This window comes from Gekko japonicus, unplaced genomic scaffold (assembly GCF_001447785.1).
Source record: "Gekko japonicus isolate JY-2015 unplaced genomic scaffold, Gekko_japonicus_V1.1 scaffold3042, whole genome shotgun sequence".
Lineage (NCBI taxonomy): Eukaryota > Metazoa > Chordata > Lepidosauria > Squamata > Gekkonidae > Gekko > Gekko japonicus.
Window position 1 is genome coordinate 127055 of NW_015171594.1, and position 20365 is coordinate 147419.

General features: G+C 43.2%; 1 protein-coding gene across 1 annotated transcript; it reads right to left on the reverse strand.

Moving 5' to 3' along the window:
- Positions 1 to 4760: 4760 nt before the first annotated feature.
- Positions 4761 to 20365, reverse strand: LOC107117713 (vomeronasal type-2 receptor 26-like). The gene is made up of 5 exons (XM_015419871.1): positions 20202 to 20365; positions 13907 to 14198; positions 9058 to 9285; positions 8265 to 8391; positions 4761 to 5656 (listed from the first exon to the last, which is right to left on the reverse strand). The coding sequence occupies exons 1-5, from the start codon at positions 20363 to 20365 to the stop codon at positions 4761 to 4763; spliced, it is 1707 nt and encodes a 568-aa protein (XP_015275357.1).

Here is a 20365-nt window from a genome sequence, read left to right on the forward strand (position 1 = left end):
GTTAAGCAGGGTCGATACTTGGGTGGGAGATCACCAAGGAAGAATCTGCAGAGGAAGGCGATGGCAAACCAGCTCTGCTTCTCCCATGCCTTGAAAATCTCTTGCTGGGACTGTCATCAGATCTCAGAAGCTGCACAGGGTTGACCATGGTTAATATTTGGATGGGAGACTACCAAGGAATAGGAGGGTCACTATGCACAGGCAGGCAATGACAAACCACCTCTGAACTTCTCTTGTCTAGAAAGCTCTACGAGGATTGCCATACATTGGTTGCAAGTAGACAGCTCTTACATGCGTCTTAGACCCAGAGTACCTGATGGACCACATCTACTCCTGTTAATACCCCACACACACACACGCGCACACACTTTGAAAGCACCTGGTATCCAAAGATGTCAGCAGAAGTTGAATATTTTCATATTTTCTTTAGCTCCCCCCCTCAACTATATTATATATTGTGGATTTCTGTATTCATTTATTACTTCATATTTCCCATATAAGATTGACTATATCCTCTGTATTTAAAGCTTGTGTTCTAGAGGTTCTTCCCTTTTAATCAGTGTCCCAATGACGAAACCACCCTCCCACCCCGTGGTCCCAACAAAGCCGCCACCGACGCCGGGAAGATGGCCCCGGGATCCACCTCTACTCACCTGGGATCCCGGGAGATGCCAGAGGAAGACCACTGATGTGGGCGCGGCCACAGCCATCCCGTCATCAGCCCCGGCTGGCGCCAGCAACAGAGATGTCGGCAGTTCACCCAAACACGGCCCGGCGCGAGAGCACGCCAGCGCATCCAGGCACCATGCCCCATCTGGAGCCACCCGACGCAAGAAAGAGTGAGGGAGAACCCAGCCCCTCCCAGGAGCCAGTATCCTCCATTATGTGGAGGGGTGGGGCTGGAGAAGGGAGGGGGCAGGGAGAGCTGGGGGAACACGGGAAGGCGGGAGGAAAGAATAAAAGGATGCAGCTGTAAGAGGCCAGGGATGACAACCTGGATGGAAGGCGACAACACTGCAGAACAGAGAGAGGGAAAGTGTCTCACATCCAGAGGGAATGTAGTGGCAGGGACGGTGATGGAACCTCCCTTCCCGTTCAGGAGTCTGAGGCCCCTGCTGCTTGGCTGAGTGGGACACCAAGGTGGCAGAGCCACGGGGGCTGGAAGAATCCAGTGGCAGTGAGGGGGAGTCGTTAGGGTCTTGTGACAATCAGCATTTTAAAAAATCAAAACCAAAAGGATGTTCCCTCATGAGTTTCCTTATTTCATATAACACATCAACAAATATTTGGCTGACCTGGCAGCAGCAATGGTTGCACCAGCTCTGCAATTCCAAATACTATTTTTTTCTGACATACCATAACAAAAGAACATGAACCTGAGAAGTAATTTTGTTCTTCTTTTTCTTTTAACCCTAATTACTATTCATAATTTCAAATTCGTGGTATTAATATTGATAATAGTTCTGTTTGAATTAAACAAATAAACAACTTCTCTGTTGTAATGTGTTCCTCCCCCATTAGTGCTTGATAGGTTTCATATCCCATGAATCATTGCTAACTTTCTTAAGGATGTTGCAGAAACCTTGAAGGAGATGGCTAGCAAATCTCCATAATTTCAGATGATTAGGAATCAGAACTCAATGACTAGCAGCTACCCCAAAACTACCCATCTGTATCAGGTCAGGCAACTTTCCCCCCCGACCTGTCTCCCCCTAACCTAGCCACAGTAATCCACACAATGGTCACTCTAGACTAGGTTACTCTAACTCACTCTATGCAGGGCTGCCCTTGAGGCTTATCTGGAAGTCACAACTAGTCAGAATGCAGTGGCTCATGTCCTTATGGGGACACCGATAACTGCACACATACAACCTGTGTTTCAACAGGTCAGCTTCAAGGTTCTGTTTTTGACCTTTAAGACCCTAAACAGCCAGGGGCCAACATACCTATGGGGCTGCCAGAAAACATTACACTCAACACCTATTGGAAGTCTCTGGCCCAAAGAGCCTTTGGCTATCCTCAACAAGACCCAGGGCCTTCTCAGCCATGACTCAAACACAGTGTAACTCTCTGCCTGCTAACCTCAGGGTCCTGCAGGACTTGTTACAATTCCACAAGGCCTGCAAGGCAGAGATGTTTCACCAAGCAGTGGTTTAAAAAAAGGACAGCAGTGGTTTAAAAAAAGCGAACAAACAACCAGCGTTAACTGCAACTGGCTTATTAACTGCTTTCTCCCCCTCTCCCTCCCATGTTAATGTAAATTGGGGGTTTAGAAATTTTGCACTATGGCGCCATGTAGGTGTTAGGTTTTATGGCTTTGTATTTTAGACTGTTTTAATGTATTTTGTATGACTTCGTTGCAGACTGCTCTGAGCCTGCTCATGGGGAGGGCAGTATAGAGGCTTCATGAAATAAATAAATAATCAGGGGGAAAGGCAAGGGTTTCAAAGTTGACCACCCACTTTAGGATCGTCATGGGAGTTGCAGTGCCGAGTGAAGTGAATTGGAATGTCCTGGCCTATATAATTGCCAGACACCCTACCCCCCATTTTTCTTTTGACTCTGAAAGGCACAGATCATCAGAAAATAAAGCTAGGCATATGATATTTGGACAGACAATTCAAAGTGATGGTGGGAATTGCCATGCTCCCAAATGAAGGGAATCAGGAGACTCTGGCCCAGGTTATCTGCAATGCTATTCACAATGGAAGCTAAGGGGAACTGTAGCACACATAAGTCAACTGAAAATAAAGCTAGGACCCTCAAAATGGGCCACCACCAACAGGATGATCATGGGAGTTGCAGTGCCAAACATGAAAAGAATAGGAATATCATTAACATAAGAACATAAGAGACGCCAATGTTGGATCAGGCCAAAGACCCATCCAGCTCAACACTCTGTATCACACAGTGGCCAAAAATACCAGGTGCCATCAGGAGGTCCACCAGTGGGGCCAGGACATTAGAAGCCCTCCCACTGTTGACCCCCCCCCAAGCACCAAGAAGACAGAGCATCACTTGCCCCAGAGTCCCTATCTATACCTTGTGGCTAATAGCCACTGATGGACCTCTGCTCCATATGCTTATCTAATTCCCTTTTGAAGCCATCCATGGTTGTAGCTACCACCACTTCGTGTGGCAGTGAATTCCATGTGCTAATCACTCTTTGGGATGAGTGGGATTACACTAATTGCCAGTGTAATCACCAGAAAACCCCACCATGCCTGCTTTTTGCATTGGAAGACATTGTCTTTGGAAGCCACAGATCCTCAAAAAATAAAGCTAGGAATCTGAAAATGGGCCAATGAGTTCCAGATGTTTATTGGACTGAAAGATCATTACAAATTACTTGCTTAGTGCAAGGATAGCTAAATATACAATATACAATAGTATGTGGATGCAGTGTTTTGTTTTTAAGTGACAATATCCATATATAAGGTTGCACTGATTTCAACCAATTCCCCCTTCAGAACTTGAGGAAGTCCCCCCTCCCAGCTGCCGGTACTCAAAACCAGTGAGTACTGCCACACAAAAAAGCCCTGCCCAGTCCAAGTATCAGGAGTTTCAGAGAGCAGGTACACCAAGTTCAGTCTAGGGTCAAGGGATCTGGGCAGTAAATCCAAGTCTAGACCAGGGGTTCCAGAAAAGCCAATACTCAATTCCAGTGGTCCAGTAACAACATGATAGCTGGTTCAGTAGCAATGTATACTTGTTGCATCCACAAAACGTCTGCTTCTTCTGGCTGATTTTATAGGCCAGTCTTAATGAGCTACACTCCCAGCCAATTCCTTGGCAGTCATCCCAAAACTATTAATCCATCTCATCAATTGACAACTGTAGGCTGTGACTTCTGATCAGCCCGTAACCTGATCTCTTGCTGCCCACCTCCTGGCTCAGAGCCAGCTGCGGCCGGTTGTTGAATTACTGTCAGTCAGTTAGCCTTTATTGGCATAAAACAATACCTTAAGTTGAGTTACTGACTGTATGCTAGATGCAGGCATCTCTTTGTCTGAATCCGTGCTGTCACTGAGCACAGACTGACTTACAACACCTGACTTCAAACTGCTGTTCAGCAACGAAGCTCACTAGATAACTTGGGCCCATCATTATCTCTCAGCCTACCTTTCCTGAGTTATCAGGATTAAACCATAGATGAGGAGACAATAACAGCACACACTACCTTGACTTGCTGGTGGAAAGAAAAGACAAAACAAGTTTGATTGCTTACTTATTTCTTTATTGTGATTGAATGTTTGCACCAAATACAAGACTAGCATCCCAGAGCAAATGTGATATTCTTGAAGAATGGAATTGCATGCAGGCATGAGAGAGGGGGGCCTTGTTTCTGCCTCATCCCCCTCTCATAACTACAGCTTTAAAAAATAAACAGAAACTGGAAGGAGGTGCTCTCACTTTCCTGCCCTCCCTCTGGATTCGGAATGAGGCATCGTGAAAACTGAGATTTTTATGACTTTCCCCTGATGGCTTAATCAAGGACAATTGAAAGAAATTTCAATGCATTCCTTTCAATGGTAACACCTGGTTAACAGTGTTTGATGACATTCAGATCAGAAAGGAACGCTACAAAAACCTGCCTCTGAACCAAATTTGAAATGAATATTGGAAAAAAAGCTCCAAGTGAAAGTGGAAATCAGGGGGAAGTGAATTGATGAGGGAAATCTACTCATCACCATAGGGGAGTTCTGTTTCTTTCTGTATTTGTCTTCAATAAAATCACCATTTATATTGCATTCAAATTCTCATTTCCTTATTAGCTGATGTCTGCTATTCAACTCAGGCCTCAGGATTATCATGTAGCATTTAGGGAAGAAGATACAAACTAGGAGCCCACCACTAGACGCCAAGATAGAGAAGATCTCCACGGCTACCATATACTTCCCCTTGGTGCTGAGATAAGATGGAACAAAGGACAGCCAAACACCACAAAACACCAACATGCTGAAAGTGATATATTTGGCTTCATTGAAACTGTCAGGCAATTTCCTGGCCAGGAAAGCCACAGTAAAGCTGACGGTAGCCAATATTCCCAGATACCCCAGAACCAAATAAAACATTGTGACTGAACCTTCATTGCATTCCACTATGATTTCTTCAGCCAGAGTGTCCATATCAAAATGTGGGAATGGAGGAGCAGTGCAGAGCCACACTGCACAAATACTGGCTTGAATGAGGGAGCAAGAGATGAGAATGGAGGTTGTCAGTCTTTTCCCCACCCATTTTCTCAGCTGGGTTCCTGGCTTGGTAGCTGCAAAAGCCAAAACCACGGTGATGGTTTTGGCCAGCATGCATGAAACAGCGACTGAAAAGATGATGCCAAAAGCAGTTTGCCGTAAGTAGCAGGTCACTGTCTGAGGCTGGCCAATGAAGAGCAAGGAGCAAAGGAAGCATAGCAACAGGGAGATGAGGAGAGAATAGGTGAGGTCCCGATTGTTGGCTTTGACAATTGGAGTGTTTTGGTTCTGGATGAAAATTCTTAGGACCAAAGCTGTGATCAGAGAAAGAGAGAGAGCTGAGATGGCTAAACTGATCCCCAAAGTTTCTGTGAAAGAGAGGTAATGTAGCGCTTTGGAAATGCACTCAACCCGTTTCTTGTTTGGATATTGGTCTTGTGGGCATTTAAAACAGTCATCCATATCTGAAAAACAGAACAAAGGTTGGCTTCATTTCTCCCCCCCCCCCAATACTCTTATTGTGGTATAATCAGTTATGCATAAAAGTTACTAACAGGTTTGAAATATTTGCTTTCTTATGGGTAAAGCCTATATACAGAATTTGGCCTTTTTATTTTTTTGGCTGTCAAGTCACAGTTGACTTACGGTGACCCCATGGGGTTTTCAAGGCAAGAGACATCCAGAGATGGTTTGTCATTGCCTGCCTCTGCATGGTGTCCTTAGTCTTCCTTGGTGATCTCTAATCCACATACTAACCGGGGCCAACCCTGCTTCACTTCTGTGATGTGATGAGATCAAGCTAGCCTGGGCAACTGTACCATTTATATTTGACCAGATTCCCCCCCCCCCATTTCATAGTTGCACAAAACTCCCATAGTTTGCTGGATCTTCTACCTTCTCTTTGGGATAGCTCCCACTTCCAGTTTTGGAATAACTTTGTGGAATTATCTGCATGTGTGTGTGTGTAAAAATCATTTGAGGATTACACTTGTGCCCCTTTAGTTCCTGCTGTCTGGTGCTAAGAGTGAATAGCAAAGACCTTGTTCAGACAGAAAGACAAGGAATTAAGTGATGACCAGTGTTCCCCCAAAGCTGAGTTTGTGTGAGCTTGGTCTCAGTTTTTTAGCCTCTGGCGCACACATTTTTGTCTTAGCTCAGGAAGGATGGCTCCAGAGGAAACTAACTTATGCAGTAGCTAAATCATTCATTCACAACTTTAATGCCAGTAGCTCACAAAGCAGGATTTTTGCTCACAAGACTCCACAGCTTAGAGGAAGCATTGGTGATGACAGGAGTTGGGGTGGTGGTCTTGCTTTGCCTGTACCTCCATCTCTGGGTGTCAGTTTCAGCCCACTCCACCTCTGCCTTCTGTGGCCTCAGAAGAAGAGAAAGGGGTTTGCTCACTCATGTTTTCCTCCTCCTACCCAGCCCCCATCCTTGCTGCTGGGTAGTTTGTTATCCCTGGCTTCTCTCTTGGCCCTTCTATAGAGTGCAGTGTGTGTACTGCACTCTCCATGGATGGTCACAGTTTCTCATGACAGCTCCTGCTTTTAAAAGACATTGAGATCCTCATCTATTCTGTCACATCGTCAGCATGCCCTTCCCTTGGGAGTTGTTCATCTAGGGAGACAGCAAGGCACACTTGCTTTAGAGTCACTGGTTGGGGACATTGCTTTGACTCCAGACATGTTCTCTGGGATTGCTGAGGGAGAACATGGCCTTCACAATTAGTCTGAGGAAAGTAAGAAGAATCTGGAGTTTTGCATAAGCCAATCCAATGGCACTAGATGAGTCCTATAGCACCATCTGACTTCTTAGATTAAAGAGTATGAACTGTTGCCAAGTCTCTCATGAAACAAAAAAAATATGTGCCTGGATTACAAGATTCATATTCCGATTTTCATGAATCTTGGCAGCTGTATAAAATCCCCAGTCTTTCTCCATTGCTTGAACTTCCTGCATGACAGCGGGGGGGGGGGGGGGGGGGTGTGTGTGTTTGCCTGCAGTGGAGACTGGATGGTGAATAAAGAAGGACATTGTGAAAGGCACCACTTGTGTTATTTGTGGTGTCATTGTGTTATTTGGGGTGATGGATGGAATAGATCTAGCTTACTTTCCCACTCAATTGTATATAATCTCTTTACTATAGCCTCTGTCTCACATGGCTTTTTTCTATGATCCCTAGCATAGGCTTTTTCATGGGGAAAGAGGGCTCCAACCCCTCTTTTTCAACAGCAGAACAGATGGTTCAATTCAACTATACTTGGCCATTTCCTTAGTTATGAATAACAATAATTACAGAAGGTTGGGTGTTCCATAATTATCATTATTATTATGAAAATGAAATAAATTTCCCCTCTGAACAGCCCATAAGAAAACACACCACGTCTTCCTTTTCTTTCAGTCATTATTACATTCTTGCCTTTTTCTGACTTCACTTTTTCAAGGCAACCAAAATTATCCAAGTGGCTTACACTGTATTCATTCAGGAGGAGAGAGGGGGTTTGGGCTTTGTTGACTGACTGTAAACTGAAGCCATTAGGATTACGTACATGTGGGATTTCCAATTGTGATAGAGGTAGAATAGGACTTTGCCTTCCACTCTCTTCCTTATGCCTGCCCTGCCGTACCAATTTCCCCTTCCTTTCTACACTCCCTGGCTTTCCTTTAAGTCTCCAAACTAAATCTACATCAAGGCCTCCTCCTCCTGCCTCCCTGCCCAGATGCTTCACCTCACTTTGGCCACCAAATGCTCTTGCCTCATCAGTTTGCCTCTTCCTCCTGCTACTCTTTTTCAAGCTAAGTGGCTGCAGTGCTAACTGTGCTACTTTTTGGAAGGTTTCCTTTCAATCTTCTCCTAGATTTTAAAGCTAAACATGGATGGATTTTCCTAAAAAGAAGGAACCCCAATAATAAACAGTCCCTTTGGGAATGAATTACCAAAATGAAAGAAATGATAACAAACTCCCATGCACAAATTTAAATCCAACCCAAGGAACATATCAGATGTGGAGAGATTTTGTATGTGGGTCTTTTCTCTCATATTTTAAAACTGCACATCATATCTACCACCTTTCTGATCTGAAATCTTCTCATCTGGACACAGAGCACAACTGTAGCAACAAAATGGTGCCCCCTCCTTCTTCTTTCTGCTGTAACCAGGATGGCAGTTGTCATTACACACAGCAAGGGGAGGTACCTACCCAATGAAAGAGAAGGAAAACAAAGGTTTTTTGGGGGTTGATCAGCTATGTTATCTTAACAGCCTGTTGATTTCAATTCATAGCAGAAAAATGGTCCTTCAACTTGGATTTTAAAATCAAGCATTCAAAGATGAGAAAATAACTGGCAGATAATGACACTGTGAATTTCACGTAGTTTCCTATATAAGTAAAATGACTGAGAAAGTTGCAGATATTAATGGAATTTGAACAGTAGGGTGAGAAGGATCACTAAGGATTACTATTGGAACAGGATCCGAATTACTATTATTATAAGCAGAGGACATAGAAGGATATCTGAGGAGTCGCAGCTCCATCCTCTACCCCCCTTCCCACACATTTCCCCCCTTTCCCCCAGCAGCCCCCACGGCCCCTCTTCTTTGATGACTTCTTTCTTCCTTCCCACCTACCAAGCTTGATCACACTCTTCCTCCCTGCAGCAGAAACTAATCCTCAACAATGTGGTTTGGGGTAGCTATGGAAGCCCAAGTGGCAGCAAATATCTCACAACATACTCTTACGATATCTTTTTTAAAGTTTCAATGTCTGCATTGATGCAGACATTGCTTCTACAGGACATGGCCTCATTTTCTGACTCATACTTGGGGCCAAGTTCAGAATTAGATCCATGATTTGAATCCCACCTGTTTCACCATACTATGCCAGGTGATAGCCTCTGCATTAATGATGAATTCTCTGCCTGGTGAATCCTGTGGATTTATCCTTCCAACTTTCACTCTGACAAAGGATTTGTTTGGCAAAATAACCCAGTTTATAATATCAAATCCAGCAGCTATTTCACCATTCTCGTTAAAAAGTACCAGGTCTCCAGCAGTGTTGTTGAATAAGATGCTTCTCAGGAAAGGCTGAAACTAGATTGAAAATATACATGTTAACAAAGTGATAACATTGTTTATAACACTCTAGGGTTTATAAGCAAAAGGCTTCGAGCTATTTCAATATAATTTTTGTCTCTCACAGCTTTTTGATGTGAGGCCTAGTTTAGATTAGAATAAAATTCCAGGATAAGGAAGTCTGTTAACTTGTTCTAATTCACACCACCCTCGGCGGACAACAGTAGCTTTAATGCATCATCATCATCATCACCACCACCACCATCATCATCTTCATCATCATCATCATTATTATTATTATTTGGCTCAGGGCAGTTTACAATGGAATAGAATAATAAGTAATCTAGATTAAGTTAAAACCAGTAATAAAAAGCAGCAGAAAACAATAAATAAAACAAAATGGGGGAAATTGACAAAAACTGCCACCTCCCATAATCTCCTGAGGGCAGGTGATGTGGAGCAGGAACCCCAAGAGCACCAGACTACTTACATTTTTTAGAATTACTTTTTTTAGTGAAGAACACCACCTTGGATTTATGAGAATTTATTGGTGTTTCATGCCTTTATTCCAGAAAGTGGTGGCAAAGAGAAAATGGAGCAAAAGCAAGAGTCACATTTTTTATTTATGCACACACACACACACACACACAAACAAATGAAATGGATGTTTTTGACTTGATTCACAAGGAATAAGAAAGTTGACGCCATACCTACTTCATCAAGTTCTCCAATCTATACTCTAAATATTGTGAGAGAAGTACAGAACAATATATTGACATTCAGACAAACTTCCCTAACTTGTACACAGGAAAGAGAAGTACAACAAACAATATGATTTTGGTTTTTCAGTGATACCTACAGCTTCTATGGACAACTTTAAGAAATGAGAGATATTCAAGATTTGAAAGAAAGGGAAATGTTCTGTCAACATTTGGATGCAACGCTGCACTCCCTGTATCAGATACCTTCACATACCTGCCATGGTTGTAGATTTGAAAGATCCCATCTACTTCTGTCCACCACTGCTCTAAATTTCAGTCTGGATGTGTACATCTTATGCAATGCATGTGCTATGGCATAGACCGCATTGTAGATGCTATAGCTCTGGCCAGTCATGGTCATTTCAAAAATAATTCCAGGAAGGCTATCCAGCCTCTCTTCTCCTGTGCAAGCCTCATTATTAATTTCCTTCTTTTCCTCTGAATCAGACAATGTGCAGTTGAATGCCTGTTCCCAGAAGACCCTGATAAAACCATCTTCTTGTTGTAAGCCAGGGCGTACCCCCTGAAGGAATTTTGGAAATTCCAATACCTGATTTGTCTGAATTGTAAAGGACAAGGCACCTTGAAAGATGTTCACATCAAGTTCCCTGAGCTCTGTCTGTGATGAGAAATCCCAGTGGGCTGTCATAATCCATACTATTCCCATGAAATCTTTGGTAATCCCTCCAAACATTTCATTAACCCGTATCAACCATTTAAAAGTATTTATGGTCTGAAGCTCTGCATTTACAACATATAGTCTGACACTGGAATTGGCAAGAGAAGTGGCCACAGGAAGAACAGATTGCATTGATCTGAATGCATGTAATGCCTGATATAGTGGTGGCATCTTTTCAGTGTGGGCTACACAGATCCCATGTTTGAAAAGCATAGGTGTCAAAGTATGCACAAATTTTTCACCTTGATCATCATCCGTTACCATGATCCCAACCCACATCCATTGGAAATGCAAAAGGAGCCGGACAATGCCTGTGTACTGAACTTCTTCATTGGGGACCATGCGATAGAAGGAAGGGAGATGAATTTTAACATCACTCACTGGAGCAAAGACACAGTAGGCAATCTGAATAAAAACAAAGGAATGTTCATGATGATACTGAACATTTGTGACAAGTTACAATGTGTCATCCCAATTAGCACTTGAGATGAAATCCAGGGATAAATCTTTAGTAATAAAATACTAAATTGAGTTACAACCTTCTAATGCCATTGACTTCAGTGGATTTGGAAAGGTTTAACACTGTTTAGGACTGCATAATAAGTGTACTTAAAAATCAGGAATGCGGAAGACTTTCCTGGGAAACATGCATAACTTATAGCTCTCATGGCATGAAACTTCTTTAATACTAGGGATGTTATCAAATATATGGAGCTGTCTCATACTGACTCAGATCACTGGTTCCTCAAAGTCAGTGCTGTCTACTCAGGCTGGCATCTGCTCTCCAGGGTCCCAGGCAAAAGTCTTTCACATTACCTGCTGCCTGCTCTTTTTAACTGGAGGCAATGAAGACTGAAACTGGGACCTTCTACATACAAAGCAGAAGCTCTTCCCCTGAACAAGTTTACATGTTTTGAATATTCTCATTTCAGTCTTGCTTTGACATGTGTAAACTGAACTCATGAGTCTCTAGTTATTCTTCTCCAGATTTTGGCTTTTTAATTTTAGTTTGTCTTTGACTGGCATGAACCATCCCAATTAGTCACAAATAGGCATCAAACAGCTAAGTGGAAATACCTGAGCTTTGCTCTTGCCATCTTCCTTGAGCAGACTATAACAAAACCACTGTGACAAAACAGTAGTAAATCCCCATCAATAACTTAAACAAGGAAATCTGATGTCTTTGTGCATTCTATATTCTCAATATAAATGATCTCAATAAATTCTTTTAACAAGGTAGTCTAGTCTCTCTCTATATTATATAATGTTACATGATCAAGAAGAAATATATATAAGTCAATATGCTAAAGAACAAGTCATTAAGATCAGGTCACTCAGTATTAGCTTGAAGAATGCAGCTGCAAGCAATTAATGAAGGGCAACTTTTAATTTTGAATCATGTATGTTGGTATTTGAGCAGTATTGCCAACCCTCTCAATAGGAAGCCTTTTGCTCCTCGTTATTAGGATATGGTGAACTGCATAACTGCATTGTGAAGGGATGTAACATTTGGTATTGATGACTGTAGTCCTCCCTTAAGGTTTTATATTGTATTTTGGGAGATACTTGTTTGACATGCACAATACACTTATTGTTATTAACCAGCTCAAGTGTATGTGTCAAAGGACTGGCTCTGATGAAGGTGGTGGTCACACGTACGAGATAGCATGGGGCGAGATGCTATTTCCCCCAGAGGAATCTGACCCGCAGTTGTATGATCACACAGTCCTTTGTAGCTACGGGGGCAGCCCACCACTGCATGATCAAACGCAACCGCAGGGAAATTGGTGGGGTGTTTTTTTGCCATTTCTTCCTGATGTGCTTAAATGAGGAATTGATGAATTGCATATCAGCACTGAGGGCTCCCTATGGAGTTTGCAATGATGCGCATACTGAGAAGGGGGGGGGAGCAATGGCATGGAGTCGGGATGGTCAGACCATCCTGACGCCATGAGAGTGTGCTGCAGCGATCAGACAGGGGAAAGTCCGTCTGTGGCCCATAGCAACCCGTTTGCTACCAGACTTTCCCTGCTGTCTTTTTACTCCGCTTCTGCGGTGGAGCAAAACGGGTTGGCGATGGGTACGGGGCACTTCCCAGATGTTCGTGCCTGATTGCACCCTTTAAATCTGCCCAGCATTTGCACTTATGGCGCGGCTAATTGTGTCTGTGATTGCACCCAAAGATTGGATTGGAAACACCATCCTCACCTGGGAATCACGTTAGTCAAGAATTACATCCCTGTCTTTTCCTTATCAGACAAGTTGTCTTGTTGAATAACTGCCTGTCAGCCACTTAGCTTCACATTCTACAAGTGGAGCAATTAACTTTGGAAATAAGTCAAATGCTGGACTATTATTGCTTTTCCTAAAAGTCAGTTCACGGCAGAGCTTTCATAGATGGAATTGGCTTTGACTGAACGTTATCAGCATCCACCTCAGACTTTTTTCTTCCAATATGATTTGTTCTTTATTTAGTTGTTCTTTAGGATATTGATTTATGTATATCACTTCTTGATAATATAACAGAATATAGAATATAGAGATTAGGTTGCTTTGTTATAATTATTTATTGAGATCATTTATACTGAGAATAATATGTGTAACTGCTCTCAGGAATGAATCTCTCAACATTCCCAAATGTATATACTGTCCAGGTCTTAAGGTGAGGGAGAAGCATCTTTCCTTGGCCTTAGGTCATGAAGGTGTAGGAAAGCCTGTTTCTTTTGTGTCAGAGTCATATCTGAGTCCTGAATTCCCCCTCCCTTTGGTCTGGGCAAGAATTGCAGAAGGAGAAGGTCATATTAAGAGAGCACATTGCTGAAGTGGCAGAGAAAAAAAACTGTAGCCCTTCAGACTACAGGGGTGGAAGTTCATTTTTCAAAAATCTGCAAGATAAATACTTCCCTGTAATTTGAAAACCATCACAGCAAGCAAAACGCTAGGATCAAACCTTTCTTTCTGACGCACTACTTTTAATATGCAGGATTTTTTTTTTCATTTGGAGGAGCATTAAATATGTGATTTCTCCTCTCTCTGTATGAAGTGGTGCATCTCATCATACCATCTGAAGAGTCTACCACCTCTTTCTCTTCCATATGCAGTCTGCATCTCTCTCTCTCTCTCTCACACACACACACACACTCACTTGCTTAGTCCTCAGGATATAGGAGGACAGTACAGATGTAAATGCTTGTTTTACCTGTGGGATCTTGTAGACATTTAAAACAGTAGTGATGCGAAAGGCCATTTCAGAGTTCAGTCCCCCAACCACAGCTATCACATTTTTTGTCTTGTTGCAGTTGTAGTTGGGGACAGTTCTTTCCCAGGAAGATAGAAGCTTTAGAATGTTTTGATCAGTCATCCTGGCATTGAAATTGCCATCAAAGATCTGGAATCCCAGGCTGACATTGGGTAAGATCTTGGAGTTTTCATTAATTTCCTTCACAGCAAATGCAAATGACAGGACATGCTGGTAGCTCTTTGGTGATACACTAAAGGCAGGTTTATATTATGAAAAGAAAGAGATATTCAGCATTTCAAGAACCATCTACTGAAGTTTTAGATGTTATTGCTCGTTTCTATTTTGTGTGAGAAAATTCACTTATTTTTGAGGATGCTTATGCACTTTTAAGCTATCTGCCCATCTCTTGAAGGCAAATCAATGGTCAGTGAAAATGAACCCTCCATACCCTACAGCTAAAACAATCATTTTACAGCACTGGAAGGATACATGCCCACTTCTGGTAAATGAATGGATTGAAGACCTTAGACTCTGTCAATATTTAACAGATATAGACAATTAAGGACATTTTTTGCTTTTGGAAACCTTTTATAGGAAATTAGGTGTAGAATTGCCACCATTGTTGTCATACTTTTGTCTTTATGAATACCTTTTCCCCATTCTTATTCTATTTTGTTGTGAGATTTGGGTTTTTGTGTTTTTTAAAGAAAGAAATCTAAAAAAAGGTATTTAGCATTTCAAGAATCATCTGCTGAAGTTTCAGATGTATTTCAGTGGTATATACATCTTATGTATTAAATATTTTAACTTGTGCTTCTCAGAAGAGGTTCAGTTGGAAAATATGATGGCAGGGCAGCGAGATAAAAGAGTAAAATACTTAAACTCGTCCCCTACCCACAATGGGAAGCCAAGAAGAACCCGACAACAATTATAGTCACCAGCTGGATAGAATCAGTAGAAGCAGCTAAAGACTGAAAGCAGAAGCTTCATGTTGGGGCCATAACTGAGAAGCCCTGCATCTGAGCAGAGGAAGAACATGCCTCTCTGATGGATGGCACAGTGAGCAAGAGCTGATTGGACGAGTAAAATAATTAATTCTGATGCAACACAAACATCATTTGCTTGCTAGTTTAGTTTCAAGTACAAATACTTTCCTTGGTTTTTTTCAACCGATGGGATGAGTCTAACTGTTGGGCACTGCCCATTTTAAGATACAGATAAAATTCATGGGAATGATACAGCCAAGTTCAGCATATATGAATCCCATAGATTTCAACAGAAGTGTTACTTAGTGTAGGATCTTTACTGTATCTGGATTGTGCTCAGTCTTATTTGAGGGAAACATAAAACCCACAGCCCAGTCACTCCTGGTACTGAAAACGTTTTCCTGAGTTGCTGAAGTCTGAGACATGACTGAGACTGTTTCTTATGCTCTTAGGTCCTGTCTGCAATCAGCAAGAAGGCTAGTTTTCCAGGTAAAGCACAACCTGGCCTCTCTCACTTAAAGACTATCTATCCTAATACACAATACAAAGTTGTTTCCTTACATAAGTCCATCTAGCGCCATAGTTGTAGGGTTTTCAGTGTAAGTGGTTTTATCAGAAAGACATCCATATTGAGCCATGATGCCACCAATGATTGCATCTCCTCTCTGAGAATACTCATATGGGAGCTGGAAGGGATCAGTCATGGAGCAAACATTGTGCGCCTTGCCCATAACATCAGGTAACTGTAGTGAGAGAAAGAACAGTAGGACTTCCATTTGGGAGCAAATCTTATTTCAAAATGCTTTTTTCTCTTTTGTCCACCATTTGATTCATGTTCCCTGTTCATAATTCCAACTTTGAAGGGCAAAAGGAAATTTTTATAGAAGCATTCATCTTTTTTAGATTTATAGTGGGAATTCATTGGGCCTCAGAACTTGGATGTGACAATTAGCAATATGGAGGGTGAACCCTAGTAATTAGAAATAATTACACTTCCAAGATCATCCCTCCAGAGGAGTATGCTGAGTGAGACATCACTTGCATCAGAAAAAGAGAAGCAAACATTTCTATGTTTTCAACATAACTTAGGGTCCTGTCTGGCTAAATCTGACCCAGAGGAAAAAGTAGCTGCACAACAACAAGGCCTCAGGATGGAAACAGAGTGAATTGACATCTTTGAGGTATCAGGCGGCCATGCTATTTCTAGACATGGACAAGATCCACACAGCATATTGAGAGTCTCAGCTTGAAACAAAGAACCAAACAAACTGAGGCTCAGTTCTGACACTGCGGCTGATTTCACACTAGAGCTGCCTCAATGTTGCGCCACCGTTTGCCCCGATACTATTGGTCAATTTCACACCCAAAGCTGTGGGGCTGCATTTTGACTCGCTGCTTCGCCCGATTTCCCCCTCAGTTTCATGATCCTGTTTTTTGAGGACCACGAAACTGCAGAGGAAATCGGGCGAAGCCACGGGTCAAATGCAGCCCCGCGGCTTCGGGTGTGAAATTGACCAATGGTATCGGGGCAAACGGCGGCACAACATCGAGGCAGCTCTAGTGCGAAATCAGCCTGTGTAAAATCATGTAGTTCTGCAGTGATTCCACTGTCTATGGATAGCTGCAATTGATCTATTATTATTTATTAAGAGAACCCATTAGGCTTGATATTTTACTTTTTATTTTCAACTGGAAATGTTTGTAACTATTACTGTAAGCTGCCTTGGAGCAGAAGAAAAGGGGCATATATTTTAATAAATATCTCCTGGAATTACGATGGATCTCCTGAGAACAGAGATTAACTCCCCTGGAGGAAAGGTTGCTTTGGAGGTTGGACTTTATGGCATTATACCCTGCTGAGGTCCTTCCCCTTACCAAACCCTGCCCTCCCCAGGCTTCACCCCTGAAACTCCAGGAATTTCCCAAACTGGATTTGGCAACCCTGGGGGGGGGGGCTCTGGAAATCCCCTGACCCAGGATGTTCCAATTTCCTTTGTTTTGGATACAGTATCTCTCATCATCATTCAGAAGTTGCCACAATAAGGCCCCGGTCACACAGGCAGGAAACTGTGGGGGGGAAGTGTGGCTGTTTGCCCCGGGGCAAACTACCACGCGGTTACTTGATCAGACCTCCCGTGGAGGTCCTGTGGAGGTACCGTGGAGGTTCCATGGGAAGGGAGAGGTGCTGATCACAGGACAAGCCGGCGCACAACAAAGAAGCGCGCGGCACGGCAAACTGGTTGTCTTTTTTTCTGTACACGACAAATGTGCATGCTCCGTTGGGTGCGTGTGCGCATCCACAGAGACTTGGGGGAAAAAAACATTATTTGCAAGGGGACATGGGCGGGCGCCGGATGCCACCAGAAACGTGATCAGACGCCCGCCCTTGCCCCGCAGTTTCCGGAAACTAGTACCTCCGAGGTACTAGTTTTTTGCCACGCAGTTTCAGCGGGAAGCCTCGGTTGAGCCACGGGAGTGCTACGCTTCCCAGATGTGCTGGTGAGATCGCGCCCAGAAACTCCACCTGTCTTCCGTCTCACTTGTGTGGCTACTGTTCCGTGTGACCGCAGCCTAAACTGAACATTCCAGTGCAAATTTGGAAGGTCCGTAAATAGCCAGGGCCAGGTTGGGCCAATGATGTTCATTTTGGCCACAGCAACTCCTGTCATCAAACTGAAGCCAGAGGTCAATGCTGAGGCTGCTAGCTATAGTTTTGGATGAGTTACGTATGCCACAGACAACCATTGCCCCATTGCAAAAACCTGGGGGGAACATTCTTGGGATTGCAGGGGTGAGGAAGTTCCAAGTCCTTCCATTTTTTGGCACTGCCACTCCCACAACTACCATCAAGACATTGGATAAGTTTCAGGTTCATAGCTTTTATATGTGGATGAATTGTACCTGCCAAATCAGACAGATGGAGGGAGGGACGGAGAGAGAGAGGATTCTGCTTTTGCTTCAAACAATTTTTGCTGTTTGTTTTAAACAGAAAGCTCAGCTTTTTCTTTTACTCAAAGAGCTGAAATGCATTCTCAAAGTACTTGCCCCATCTTTCACTTGTACTAAGAACAGGTGGAATGTGGAGGATTGTCTTAGACTCCAGATAAATGTTGAAAAGGAACAGTTTAGGTTAACTGGCTGACATGCAAGGCATACATTATGCTTTTTGAATATTGTTTTCTTGATGATGTCAGTCCATGTATTTCCTGAATATGTTCAGAATATGTTCAAGAAGAAGAAGATGAAAAAGAAAGTTGTCAAATTTTGATTAGTTATTTCGTCCAATTGTTTTCCTGTTAATTGAAGCATATTCCCTAAATATGCTGAGAAGAAAGTAGTCAATTTTGGATGGACTACTTGGTCCAACTATTTTCTTGTTAATTGAAATAAAACATAGATCTTCCTCCTCATGACTTCATTTTTGACATGGAATCTAACATGTACAACAAAGCCTCAAGAACGTCTTATAGGAGGTTTATGAAATTCTATGAGATGGCAGTGAAGACTGCTGTGATGGACTCCAGGCTTGGGATCACCCTGCAAGAAAAGACACCTGCAGTCATGTGACTAGCAGTGGTGAAGTAATTCTGATGCAGAACTTGAGGGGGTTCCAATGATTTTAAAAAAACACCTCTTGACAGTTGGAGTTTGGACATTGAGACTGTCAATTGTTATTTTTTGGTCAGTGGGTACTGTGCCAGGGGACTGACAACTCATGTCAGACTTCGCTGAGTCCGAGGACCAAAATGAGATTTCTCTACAGATTCCAATATTAAGGGAATCTGAGACAACCAAAAAGATTAGTAATTTGGACATAACCTGTGAGGCATTTGCGAGCTTTTTTCTCTTTTTTTTGCTGAGAAAGTCTATTCGCTCTGCTGTGACATTCCTGCTAACCTTGATACAGGATGTGAACTAAAAGCCCCTTTGCTGTCTTTGGATTAAGTATTTGACAACTGCAGTTGGCTCTCTTAGGCTGATGTTGACAGGATCCTGAGTGCTGCAAAGCCAACCACTAGCCTCTTTGACTCATGTTCTTAGTGGCTGATGTGAGCCGGCAGTGAGGGTATATGGGGCCCTCTAATGAACATTATCAATTGGTCCCTTGCCTCAGGTGTCTTTCCAGGGGGTTTAAAAGAAGCAATGGTAATACCGCTCTTGAAGAAACCATTGTTGGCTCCTTCTGATTTATCCAACTACCCCCTGGTTTTGAATCTTTCTTTTCCGGGTAAGGAAGTTCAGAGAGCAGCTGCTGAGCAGCTTCAGAGCTTCCTGGGGGACACATCAGCTCTATACTCCTTCCATTCTGGTTCCTGCCCAGGTCACTGGATGGAGACTGTGCTGGTTGCTCTCATAGATGATCTCTGTGAGCACTTGGATCAAGGCAGGTTGGTGCTGCTATTATTACTTGACTTAACAGCAGCATTCAACACAGTGGATCACGATCTGCTGGTTCACCATCTTGCTGTAGTTGGATTATATGGGACAGCCCTGAAGTGGGTTGCCTCATTTCTTCATGGTCGGGGACAGAGTGTGGCGCTGAATGAGAGGGCTTCCTCTAGATACCCTGTGACATTGCAAGGTACCTCAGGTGGCTATCCTTTCCCTGATGTTGTTTAATATCTACATGCACCCTCTTGACCAACTGGCATAGATTCAGGCTGGGTTGTCATCAGTAAGCTGATGACATCTAGCTTTATCTGCTGGTAGACAGATGAATGAACACTGCCCCAGGAAATCTGGCTGAGGATTTGGAGGCTGTGGTGAAGCGGCTGAAGCAGAGTCAGCTGAGACTGATTCCATCAAGGACAGAGATTCTCTGGTTGGGTGGGGGAAATTCAGATTTTGGGTGCTAACTCTTGACCATGTACCTTTAACACTGGCACAGATGGTCAGTAGTCTGGGTGTGGTCCTGGATGCCTCCTAATCAATAGAGGCCCAGGTCACAAATGTTGCCAGGCTGGCATTTTTTGAACTGTGTCAGGTCATTCAATTTGCCCCCTACATGTCTCACCCCAAACTAGCCACAGTAATCCATGCAACAGTCATCTCTAGACTTGATTACTGTCATTCACTCTATGTGAGGCTGCCCTGAAGGCTGATCCAGAAGTTACAACTTGTCCAGAATGCAGTGGCTCAGGTCCTTCAGGGGACATCGATAAATGCACACATACAACCTTATGCTTCGCCAGCTGCGCTGGCTCAAGTTTGAGTACTGGGTCAGATTCTTGGCCTTTGAGGCCGTAAATGATTAGGAACCAATGTACCTATGGGACCACCACTCCTGGTATGCCGCCCCCGAGAGCACTATGCTCATGAGATCAACACCTTCTGAAAGTCCCTCGCCAAAGAGCATCCAGTTATCCTCAACTGGAGCCATGCCCTTCTCGGCCGTGGCGCTGACTTGGTGAAACTTCCTGCCTGCTAACAT